At 52.9% G+C, this 12,650-nt stretch overlaps 1 protein-coding gene across 1 annotated transcript; it reads right to left on the reverse strand.

The window, feature by feature from the left end:
* Window positions 1-2,018: 2,018 nt before the first annotated feature.
* Window positions 2,019-6,754, reverse strand: RTP5 (receptor transporter protein 5 (putative)). The gene is made up of 2 exons (XM_064287373.1): window positions 6,597-6,754; window positions 2,019-4,011 (listed from the first exon to the last, which is right to left on the reverse strand). Exons 1-2 carry the CDS (start codon window positions 6,752-6,754, stop codon window positions 2,019-2,021), a joined length of 2,151 nt encoding a protein of 716 aa, XP_064143443.1.
* Between the last annotated feature and the right edge of the window lie 5,896 nt (window positions 6,755-12,650).

Here is a 12,650-nt window from a genome sequence, read left to right on the forward strand (position 1 = left end):
GGGGATGTATGTGTAGGTGAGTAGATGTGTGTTGGGTGTGTGTGTGAGCATGGGGATCAGTGTGTAAGGATTAAGTTGTGTGAGTGTGGTACATGTAAGTGGGTATCAGTGTGTGTGAGAGAGTGCATGTAAGTGTGGGAGTGAGTGGCGTGGGGTGTGAACGTGTGTGTGGATGAGTGTGAATGTGGGAGAGGACTGGGCCCTTTGGAGTGAGCCCAGGAGGAGGAAGCACATGCTGTGGCTCTCTGGGCTTTGCTGCTGGGTGGCAGCTGGTTCCTGAGGCCCCTGCCCCAGTGCTGAGAGGACCTTGGACAGTGGACAGAGAGACCCAGGGCCAGCAGCACTCCATGACAGAAACCTGGAAGGAAACCCAGGGATCAATATGGGGCAGGTCAGTCCTGCTTGAGAGAGAGGTGTCTTACCCAGTGTAGCCGGAACACTGAGGGTGGGAGGGCCCATCCTGCCTTGAGAGAGAGGTGTCTTACTCAGTGTAGATGAGACCCCGAGGGTGGGAAGGGCCAGTTCCTTGCTGGGATCCCACAGCCTGTGCCATTGGAGGCCTCCTCTCACTCTCACCTCAGGTCCAACTTGTGCTGTCCAGTGCATCTCAGCCCCATGGGTGGTCTGGAAACTCTCACCGAAGGTGCCCCATGAGCTGGGCCAGTGCTCGGATGTCAGTGTCCTGTGTTCTGAGCCTCTGTGTCTCCCCCACCACCCCCTCCATCCCTGCCCTGAACCTGCCTCCACCATTACCCCCACCCCCCACGCAGGGAGGGACCAGGTCAGGCCTGGACTACAGATCTTGGAGAGACAGGAACCTTGGGCCGAACTTCCCAAATGTTCGCCCTTTCCCACAGGGCCAGGCCCTCCACGCCCCTCTCAGCTCACCCTGAGATCACCAAATCCTAATCCCAGACATCTAGCCAATTACCAATCTCCACAGAGCCCACTGCCCACCATTCCCAGCCTGGAAGACGGGACAACATGCTGGTCCCACACTGCTGCAGCCACTGTCAGGCACCACCTCTCCAGGCAACCCCTGACATTCCCCAGCCAAACCCCCTGCCCTTACCACTGAAGGCCTTCCTCCCTCAGAATGGAAATCAGACCACGGCTACAGGGTCATCAAACAGTCTCTGACTTCCAGAATTTGATGATATTCCTTAACCCAAACACTGTGCTGTTGGAAGAAAAAAAAGGGGCGGGGTGTCTGTGCACATATTCTGACAAATTGTGGGGTGTGTCTCCATCCCACCTCCCGGGCTCCCTCTCCCCTCTGGGTGAGCAGTGCCCCCTGTTCTGGCTACACAGAACTGCTTGGAGTGGCCTTGAGTGGACAGCATTCTGGCAAACAAAAGTCAGGCAGGAGGAGAGGCTTACAAAGCCCTCTCAAGCTGGGGGCTTTCATCTTTCCCCAAGCAGGGTGGGGAGCGTGGCAAGTTATTTTGTTCCAGAATACTCAGTCAGTCTACACTGGCATGCCATTGATTCATCTGACAGCAGTGTGCTGAAAAGGCTCAGGTTGGCCTGAGTTCTCTCGGTCAGGGAATACACACAGGCCAGGCTCTCAGTCCTTGATGGGAAGGAAGTGCTGTGCATGAGGGGTGGTCCCAGCAAGGGCCAGGGAAATGATGAACCACGGGGAAAGGGGGAAGGAAACGCCCACCACCACCATGCCTCCTCCAGCTCCCAACCCTCTCTTGTGTGGTCCTTGCGGGCTCTTTGTTTTAGTTTGTGTTTTATTGGAGGATAACACACACACAGAAAAGCGTCTGGAGCACACAGGTACAGATCAGTGGACACTCACACAATGAACACCCACAAAACCACTGCTCAGGTCAGTAGAGAAGGCACAGGGTCCCGCCGTGTGAGGAGAGGGCCTGGGGTGGCTTGGCACTCGCAAGGGCTGGGGGCACTGGGGGACTTGGATGGAGTGAGAGAATCACAGCAGGCTGGCTTTCACTTTTGCATGGACTGGCCCACTGGAGGGGGCAGTGGGGACACTGAGGGGACACGCGTCACACTTGCTGCTGGAAGAGGCCGGGGCTCAGCCTGCACACACACATCAGCCAGAGGACGCAGACGGTCATGGCGACCCAGATCCAGACGTCGTCGTGAGGCTCAGCACGAGGCCCGTGACAGGGGCTAGAGGAGCCGAAGTCTTCGTCCCTCCGGGGCCCACAGCTGGATTTGCCAAACCGGAACCTCAGCCGCTTCTTCTTCTTGGAGTACCCATGGGGGAGGAAGCCATCATTCTGGGGGCCGTTGGCACTAGCGCTGGGCCCCTTGCGTTTGATGATATTGAAGACTGAGAAGGGGATGGTGATGGAGCCCTCACTAAAGGTGACGGAGCCTGCAGCGTTGGTCTTCAGAAGGAAGCCACGACCAGGGCTGGCAGGGCCGTTGCCTCCATTTTCCTTCTCTTTGCCTTCAGTGGAGTCAGGGGGAGAGTCCTTGTCTTGGACACTGTCAGCAGAGGAGGTGCTGGCACCCTCCTCATTGGTTATGAGACCACTGGCGTTGAACTCCGAAAGGGGGTTACGACCCATGGTGAGAGAGCTATTGCCGCCATTTTCCTCGCCTTCGTCTTTGGTGGTGTCAGTAGAAGAGTCCTTGCCTTTGAAGCTGTCAGTAGGGGAGGCAATGGCACCCTCCTTGTTGGTGATGGGAGCACCAGCTTTGGTCTCTGGAGGGTCATCACCAGTGCTGGCAGGACCATTGCTGCCATCTTCCTTCCCTTTGCCTTTGGTAATGGCAGTATGAGAGTCCTTGCCTTTGATGCCGTCAGTAAAGATGAACGGGAAGGTGATGGCACCTTCATCGTTGGTGGCAGAGCCGCTGGCACTGGTCTCCAGAAGCGTATCACCATCTGTGATGGCAGAGCCATTACTGCAACCTTCCTTACCTTTGCCTTCAGTGATGTTGGTGAAGGAGTCCTTGCCTTTGATGATGTTGGTAAATGACAAAGGGAAGGTGATGGAGCCCTCGCCGTTGGCCATGAGTCCAATGATATAAGACACTGGCACTGGGGTCTTTCCAGCAGCAGTGGCGCCCTCGCTGTTGTAGACGAGGCCCTGGACTTTGGCAATGTCGATAGGGTCGGATATGGACCCTTTGCCTTTGAAGATGAAGCCCTTGAGCTCGAAGCCCTTGCTCTCAATGTTGCTGATCAGGAGACCCTTGCCATGGAAGATGGGATCTTTGATGTTCACCGGGATGCCCTTGCCTTTCGGTATGGCCATGGAATTTGAAGAGAGACAGAGGGAGCCCTTGCCAATGGTGACAGGCCCACCGGTGCCGGTGGCTGGAAGGGAGCCATCCTTGGTGGGGACACAGCTGCTGCTGTGGGCAATGGGACCCTTGTCTTTGCTGTCATCCGCGAGGGAGAAGGGGATGGTGATGATGCCTTCACCCTTGCTGAAGAAGTGGCTGCTATCTGTGAGCGGGTTCTTGATGAAGTCAGACACTGAGAGCGGGATGGTGAAGCAGCCCCTGTTCACGGCGCAGGGTTCACTGCCCCTGGGCCGTCTGACCGTGGGCCAGCTGCCAAGGGTCAGCAGCTGCGTGCTACGAGGGACTTTGCCCTCACCGCCAGAGACAGTGATGGTGAGACCCACACTGCTGTACATGATGTAGGTGCCCCGGATAGCATCGGGGTCAGGGGCAAGGCCCGGCCCCTTCTGGAGGAAGCAGACACCCAGGATGCAGGCCTCGCAAGGCCTTGGAGCATCGCCAGGGGCCTTGTAGTAGAGCCCGGGGCACTGGTCAGGGCCGGGGCTCTCGCCATAGCACTTGCGAAGGACATGCAGGGCTAGCTTGTTGAGGAAGGGGCGCACGCTCAGGGGGCTCACCTGGCAGTTGCCAGGAGTGCCCAGGGGGCACAGCCTGCACTGCTGGCCCCAGACACGCATCTTCACCAGCCCCTTGCGGCTCTCCTCATCCCACCACAGGTGGAACAGGACCTGCACGTGGGCCGAGCCCCAGCCCCAAGGGCAGTGGCCACACTGGAGCCTGCAGGGAGAAGAGGGCAAGTGAGTGGGCAGGTGGATGGCAGAGAGCAGAGAGGACCACAGATGAGGTGAGTGGGCTGGTAGACAATGGGGAGCAGAGAGAGGACAACAAGAAGGAGAGAAGGCCACAGGTGAGCAGGCAGGTGGACAGCAGGGAGAAGAGGGCAGGTGAGTGGGCAGGTGGACAACAAGGAGGAGAGAAGGCCACAGGTGAGCAGGCAGGTGGGTAGCAGGGAGAAGAGGGCAGCTGAGTGGCAGGTGAGTGAGAGGGCTAGACGGTGGGGAGCAGAGAGAGACACAGAGGAGAGTGGACTGGTGGGCAGTGGCATGGCTCCCCCCATCCCCCAAGCGCAGGTCTACACAACCCAGCCAGATGGGCTCCCCTGCCACTGCCCACAAGTTCCTCTGCCTGTGCACCTATACGTTGGTCCCGGGGCCCCTTGGAGCCCCTCGTCTGAAAACAGGTAAAACTCAGGTGCACAGCTTTTTGTCCACAGCCTATAATCAGGAAAGCAGAAACACAAAGTTTGTTTCATAAATTTGGCTCCAAAGCCCACTTGGTGGCACCACCTGGCCTGCCATGCTGGGATGGTGGGCTGGGCCTTGGCTCCTCTGCTTGCTGCTGGGGTTGTCTCTCCTTTCTGTGGGTTTGTGACTTTGAGTAGGGCCCCTGGTGGCACAAACGGCTTGCACTCAGCTACTAACCTAAAGTTGGTAGTTCAAACTCGCCTAGTGGCACCACAGGGGAAAGGCCTGAAAATCTCCTTTCATAAAGGTTACAGCCAAGGAAACCCTACTGAGCAGTTCTACTCTGTGATAAACGGGGTCACCACGAGCCGGAATTGACGCTACGGCAACAGATTTAGGGCTTTGGGTTTTTTTTTTTTTTTTTTTTTTTTGGTGACTGAGGCATGTCAGCAATTGTTAGAGACGGCAGGTCAGAGTGAGACGGAGGAGAGCAGCACCTGTCGTCTCCCATGACTCGCCAGCGAGCTCACTGCAGAAAGTGCCCCCCTCCCCCACAAGGAGAGGGTAAATCAAGTCAGAGTCGGCTGGCAGTGTCAGACAGCTGTTGGAATGTGCTGGAGATGGAGAGAGCAGCGTAGTCAGGCTGGCCATGACCACAGTGACATCCAGAGGTGACGAGTGCACACATGGGACACCCCTGGCTTTGGACAGGGTGCACTGCCTGTGCACAGTGGGGGAGGGACCAGCTAATGGCAGTGCCAGGTAGAGGAGCCTGTGGAGAGGCTGCCTCCTCCCCAGGCCACTCCTGGCTACCCTACCAGCAGCATGTGACGGCCACATGGACAGATGGTGCTCTCTGGCCCTCAGGGAGCCAGACAAGTGGCCAGTAGCAGAGGCATGCACACATGCAGGATTTTACTGGGCCTGTTCTGGAAAGCCCTCCCGAGAAGTCCTCCAGAGAGTGCCATGTGATGGAGTCATCGTAGATGGGGTATTGAGTCGGCAGCCGCCAGGCCAGGAGGCCACAGGGCACAGGAAATGCAGCCTGAGACTGGGGACCAAGCTTCTAGTTTTACTCAAACTGGATTAGTTTACAGGAGCTTGTGTGAGACAGAGCCTCCCCGCCAACACTGCAAGCAGTCCTTATCCACCCATTTAGCGTTCTTGGGTGTGACTGTGGAAATATCACTGCCTGTTACAGGTATGCCTCAGACCCACCAAGAGTTTTACTCTCCTCAAACCTGAGCATTCAGGACTACACCCACACCTGCCCCAGGGGTTTCAGGAGTAGGGCCAGGGGCTGTGGTGTCTGTGTCAAAGGGGAGGCCCTCTCTTGCCCCTCTGCGTCCCTCAGTCACCCTGAGTGGGGTCCCCACACAATGGTCCACCAGTAAGCAGGCTGTAGGGCCTCCCACCTGCCCCTCTGGACAGCACCTACTCAGAAAATCCCTTCCTCCCACCCCAGCCCAGCCTCCTGCACTAACCCCACTGTGGCTGTGGAGACCACCAGCAAAGCACACATTAGTGACCTTGGCTGCCTCAGGCACCAGCCTGATCCGACGACCACCAACAGCCCAATCTGCTAATAGCACCCCCTCTCCTTGGTGGAGTGCTCCCCTCCCCGATGTCCCGGGCTTTCATCCTTGGCTCCCTCAGCTGCCACCTATCAGCACCGACTGCTGCGCTGCCATGGAGACGCCATGGCAACCAGAGCCCAGTCAGGCACAGGGGGTCAGGCTGACCAGAGGAGACATACCACCTCCACAAGTGGGCCCTGCCACGTCACCGTCTGGGGGCTGGCTGACAGCTTCTCCCCTCTCTCAGCTCCAGGCCCGCCACTGTTCCAGCAGGGCATGGAAGTTCCAAGCAGGGTTCTGAGCAGGAGCTGCTCCCCAAACACCCCCATGTTGTGGAAGGAAGGACCCCAGCCCCACCCCTCTGGGAGATTTAGGATTAGATGCTCCGAAGAGCCACATGCTGGGGCCACACGCACCTGCTCCTGGGCACATCCAGCCTGGCTACCAGGATCAGGCCAGTGGGACGGTAGACAAGAACCCTCTTCCTTCCCCCTCCCAGGTGTTCACTGAGAACCCCGCAGGAGCACCCTCCCTGGCTCACCCTGCGAGCCCCTTCAGCCGGTACTGGAAGCAGCCGTGGTCCGGGCGGCCAGCCACCAGGCTGTCCTCGGGCAGCAGCATCCAGGTGTCCCGTGGCTTCCTCTCGGCCATCATCTGGTGGAAGGTGGCAGCCCACACGTTGGCTCCAGGTCGGTCCATGCTGGCGCTGGGCTCCGCAGTGCGGTCTGATGGCAGCACCGGCCTGGGGGCTACAAGAAGCCTCTCACATCACCAGCATCCCGGCACCGGCCAATGGGCTGCCTGGACCGCAGCAGCGTCTCCATGGCAACCAGGTTTGTCTCTGGGAAACGGGAACAGAAAGTCTTTCTTTTCTCCTTATAATTTCAAATATTTTTAATGACACGAGCAATTCATTTTCGTTGTTGAAAAAACAGAAACAGATAAATAACAAAAAATATTTATTTAGGATGAAATCACTCCTCATACCCCCGCCCCCAGAAACCGTGGATCACCCAAAGCATTGTGATGTGTGGACTTCCAGGCATTTTTCCATGTATTTATACACAGAAATATTCATAATTGTTTTTCACAATAGAATACCACACTAAATACCTTGTCTGATAACCTGCTCTTTTCTCTCAGCAAAGTGTCAGGAACAGTGTTCCATGCTAAATACCATAATCATCCTTTTTAAATATCCGATATTTCACAGTTGATAGTTACGCTGTATTTTCGTTGTTGTTATTGGTTCCTGTCAAGTCATCTCTGACTCATAATAGCCCCAGATGCAATGGAACGAAACACTGCCGGGTCCTGCGCCATCTTCACGATCATCGATGTTCTCAAGTCCATGGTTGTGGCCACTGTGTATTTTGAGTGCCTTTTCCAACCTAGGGGGCTCATCTTCTGCACTCTACTAGACAACGTTCTGTTGGGATCCATGGGGTTTTCACTGGCTAATTTTTGGAAGTAGAACACCTGGCCTTTCTTCCTAGTCCATCTTATGCTGGAGGCTCTGCCAAACCTGCCCACCATGGTGACCCTGCTGGTATTTGAAATAGCTTCCATAGGTTCCAGCATCACAGCAACACGCAAGACACCACAGTAGGACACACTGACAGACAGGTGGGGGGCGATTTATTTACCCTGCCTCAATTGCTTAGTGGGGCCCCTGCGTGGTGCAAACGGCTTCGCCCAACTGCTAATCTAAAAGCTGGTGGTTCGAACCCAGCCTGCAGCACTGTGGAAGACACACCTGGCAATCTGCCTCCACAAAGATTGCAGCCAAGAAACCCTACGGAGCAGTCCTACTCTTTAATTCCTAGGGTCGTCTTCAGTCAGAATGGACTCAACTACAAAGGGCTCAGTTTGATTTATTGCTGAACAGCAAGGTGTTAATTCTTCGCTGTTACAAAACAAAGCTATGAAGAGCTTTCTTGAACTTGCACCATTGAAAACATTTCCGTGGTTTTTAGTAGTATTCAAAATTTTATTTGTGAGAAACATACTTACATACAAACGTCTAGGTCACAAATTGCAGCTTAACAAATGTTATAAAATAGTAGGCAACTACCACCTAGAAGAACTAGAACCTCACCAGGCCCCAAAGCTCTCCCCATGCCCCTCTCCGATGTCGATGTACTCCTGACCCCAACAGCAGTGCCACCCTCACTGATGGGCACTTCCATGCTTCTCTTCATAGCTTTTCTCCCTAAACACTGGTTTCTTCTTGCCAGTTTTTAGCTCTATGTAAATGGAATTTTGCATTCTGCAGGTTGTGTACTTCTGGTTTCTTCCATTTTCTCAGTTTTGTGTTTGTGAGACTCAGCCAGTTGTAGGCAACAGGAGTTTGTCAGGGCACAATGAGAAACAACGAACTGAGAAGAGAATTGGCTGACGTTCAAGCAGGGTTCAAAGGGGCTTGAGAAAGGACATGCAGCCCAGGGTTTGCAGGGTCAGAAGGTACAGCCAATCCTCAACCTCAAATGGAAACACCAAAGAAGGCTGTGAGTGGCCACGCTGATTAAAGCCTTCTTGGAATGAGGCCCTGGAGGGTACAGCCATCACATTCATTAGACCTCTTCATTGCAGAAGGCGGGGCCCCATTCAGGGCAGGGGCGTGAGCAAGGTAAAGTGCAGGACCCAGCAGGTGAGAGGAAGCCGGTTCTCAGTCTGGCCGCTGATGTGCAGTGAACAGAATCAAGGCAACAAAACGACATCAGATCTCCAGAGAGAGCTGTACTCAGCTACAGAAGCTGGTTCGGGGGACAGCAAGGACACTTCAGCCAGCAGCTGTGTCCTAATGGCTGAGGAGGGGGTGGGAAGGGACATCTTTCCCAAGGGCAATTTGGTGGGCTCTCTCCCAGGAGGGAAAAGCAGCAAACCAGTTGCCAGGTGGTACAGTGAACACAGATGGCTGCTAACTAAAAGGTTGAGGTTTGAGTCCACCCAGAGGCAACTCGGAAGAAAGTCCTGGCAGTCTGCACATAATTACATCAGATCACAAGATGGACGACAACCACGCAACAGTGGGAATCATGCCCTAGCCAAGTGGACACAAACTTGGGGGGAGACAAAATTAAATCTGTGACACGCACGTACACACATATGCATGCATAAACTCATACATAAATTCATGCACACATACATATGCATGTGTATATACGTACACACAAAGATACATACACATACCCACATGTACACACATACCCACATGTACACACATACCCACATGTACACACATACCCACATACACCTAGATACACCTACACACATATACATATGTACATGCATGTACAAACAAGCACACATACACCTCGTTATGGATTGAATTGTGTCCCCCAAAATTGTGTCAACTTGGCCAGACCACGGTTCCCAGTATTGCGTGATTGTCCACGGTTTTCTTATCTGATGTGATTTTCCTATGTGTTGTAAATCCTACCTCTATGATGTTAATGAGGCAGGACTAGAGGCAGTTAACGTTAATGAGGCAGAACTCAATCTACAAGATTAGGTTGTATCTTGAGTCAATCTCTTTTGAGATAAAAAAGAGAGAAGTGAACGGAGAGACGGGGGACCTTATCACCACAAAGCAAGAAGAGCCAGGAGCGTGCACTGTTTTAACCCAGGGTCCCTGTGTTGAGAAGCTCCTAGACCAGGGGAAGATCGATGACAAGGACCTTCCCCCAGAGCCAACAGAGAAAGCCTTTCCCTGGAGCCAGCACCCTGAATTTGGACATCTAGCCTTCTAAACTGTGAGAGAATAAATTTCTCTTTGTTAAAGCCATCCACTTGTGGTATTTCTTTTATAGCAGCACTAGATAACCAAGACAGAATTTGATACCAGGAATGGGATGCTGCTCTAACAGATACCCAAAATGTGGAAGCAGTTTTGAAACTGTGAGTGGGTAGAGGCTGAAAGAGTTTTAAGATTGCCTTGAAAAGACTGTTGGTGGACTTATGGACATCAAAGACAATTCTGGTGAGGACTCAGAAGACAGTGAGGGGAGCTATAACACTGGAGATGGTGCAGACAGCCCAAAGCAGCAGGAGAGAAAAGACAGCAGCAGAACCAGCAGGCCTATGTGAGACAGCGCTGGAGCCTACCCATGGATCGAGAGAGCTGAGTGCCTCTGGGCAGGAAGCTTCCTGGTGGAATAGGGTACCTCTGAGCACTTATCAGTGGAACTAGGCTTACCAACCCACAGAGCAAGAGAGCTGAGTGCCTTCTGGCCAAAATTTACTGACAGAGTAGGGTGCCTCCAGGCACTTATCAGTGGAGCTAAAGAGCTTTGGAACACTTGCCCGAGCAGGGCAGATATTGGTCAACCCAAAGGCCACAGGGGCCAAGAAGCCAAGGAACCAGGAAGCAGAAGCTGAAGAGACAAGGAACACAGGAAGCAAAATTGTCTCAGTCTCAAAGGGTAGTACCATTACCTCTAGGGTCTCAAAAGGTGGAACCATGGCTTCTGGGGCTTCAAAGAGTGAGGTCACAGCCTCCTGGGTTTCCAAGAGGCAAAGCTTCACCAACTCGGTTCTGGAATGTGGGGCTGCCATTCACAAGATGGGGCCAGATCCGCTGTCCAAAGCTGAGGGGGTGAAGCTGCTATGCCCAAGGGGTGGAAGAATGGGACCTGGCAGGGCCCAGGACGTTGGCCGCCACTGAGATGGACTAGGAGAATGGGGCCGCCCAAAGCCAAGGGCTGCCCAAAGCCAAGGGATCAGAGTTCCAGAAGGCCTGGAAGGTGGAGTTGAAGCCCAGGGCCAAGGGACTCAGAATCTGGAGAGTGTGGCCAACACCCAGAGTCTGGAGGGCAGGGCCATTGCCTAAATGGTCTCAGAGAACAGAGGATTATTTTCAAGTCTTGAGAGCTAATGTAAGATGTTCTGCTGACTTGCTTGGCACCTATTTCCCTCCAATTTCTCCCATTTTTAATGGAAATGTCTAGCTTGTGCCTATTCCACCGTTGTACTTTATAAACCGATAACTTGTATTCTAGATTTCACAGATGAAGAGGAATTTTTGAATTTTGGACTTGGAGTTGAATTAAGACTTTTGCTATGATATGATGGGATGATTTTGTTTTACATGTGGCAAGGACATGAATTTGGAGGGGGGGCAAAGGGTGGAATGTTATGGATTGAATTGTGTCCCCCAAAAATATGTGCCAACTTGGCCAGACCATGACTTCCAGCGTTATGTGCTTCTCCACCATTTTCTTATCTGATGTGGTTTTCCTGTGTCTTGTATATATGTTACTGGGGCAGGATTACAGGCAGTTACGTTAATGAGGCAGGACATAATCTACAGGATTAGTTTGTGTCTTAAGTCAATCTCTTTTGAGATAAAAAGAGAAAAGCAAACGGAGAGACAGGGGGAACTCCTTACCCGAAAGCAAGAAGAGCCAGGGGCACGCATCCTTTGAAACTGGGGCCCCTGTGCTGAGAAGCTTCTAGATAGGGGAAGATTGATGATGAGGACCTTCTCTCAGAACCAACAGAGAGAAAGCCTTCCCCTGGAGCTGGCACCCTGAATTTGGGCTTCTAGCCTACTAAACAAAGAAAGAATAAATTTCTCTTTGTTAAAGCCATCAACTTGTGGCATTTTTGTTATAGTAGCACTAGTTAACTAAGACACTCCTATATACACATATGTGCATGTACACACATACATATACCTATATATACATACACACATACACCTATATACCCATACAACAAAACACACACACGTTTGTGAATATATATTCCCATTTAAACTACTAACAACCTTCTGGCAAGTTTAGATATGGTGGTAGAAGGTAGAAATCACCTATGACCCCACCACCCTAAGAAACAAACATAAAACTCAATTCTCTTTATTCTTCTTTATAATAAATTGTGGAGGTATTTCCCTTTTTTTTCTTTAATTTAGTTCTTAAATTGAACAAACAAACTAAGTGCTCTTTTTAACTTCTGGGAAGTGTTTCAAAAACAAGATATGAACAGAAAGTTTTTATTTGCAAACACTATTAACCATTTCCTGTTCCAACCTCAGAAATAGCTGTGAACAAGGCTCTCACTTCTCCCTGCTGCCTGGCCGGCATTATTCGAGACACAACGCTTCACCCTGAGCTCGAGTCTGACTTACTGGCACCCGCTCTCCCGCAGAAGGCATTCACATGACCCTATGCTTCCTGACCTCGGGACATGTCCGCTGAACTGAAACTCCCCTTCCTGGCTGCACCTGCAGCCCTGGGCGAGTACGGGGCACCCCCTCTCCCCCACTTTCCAGCTGCATCCTGGCGTGTTCCGTTCCAGCTTCACCACAGCTCCACTGGCTGCTTCGTGCGTAGCTACCCCCAGGTCAAGCACCCCAGCAAAGAGAGAACTCCTCCAGAGCCCTGCACTGGGAAGTCTGCGAGCCCCGGGACCTCAGCGAGCCTCAGGGTGCCCTGTCCTGGAAAGAAAATGTCTGGGCCCCCTCTGCCTCCTTCCCTCACAGATATAGTCCCACAGGAAGCAGATGCCTGCTCAGTGGGACTGCCAGTTGAGTAAATAAAATTGCAGGAGGTGCCAACCTGTGTGTGCCCAGCACTGCCCCAACTCGCTCATC

Source organism: Loxodonta africana, chromosome 6, assembly GCF_030014295.1.
Source record: "Loxodonta africana isolate mLoxAfr1 chromosome 6, mLoxAfr1.hap2, whole genome shotgun sequence".
NCBI classification, from domain to species: domain Eukaryota; kingdom Metazoa; phylum Chordata; class Mammalia; order Proboscidea; family Elephantidae; genus Loxodonta; species Loxodonta africana.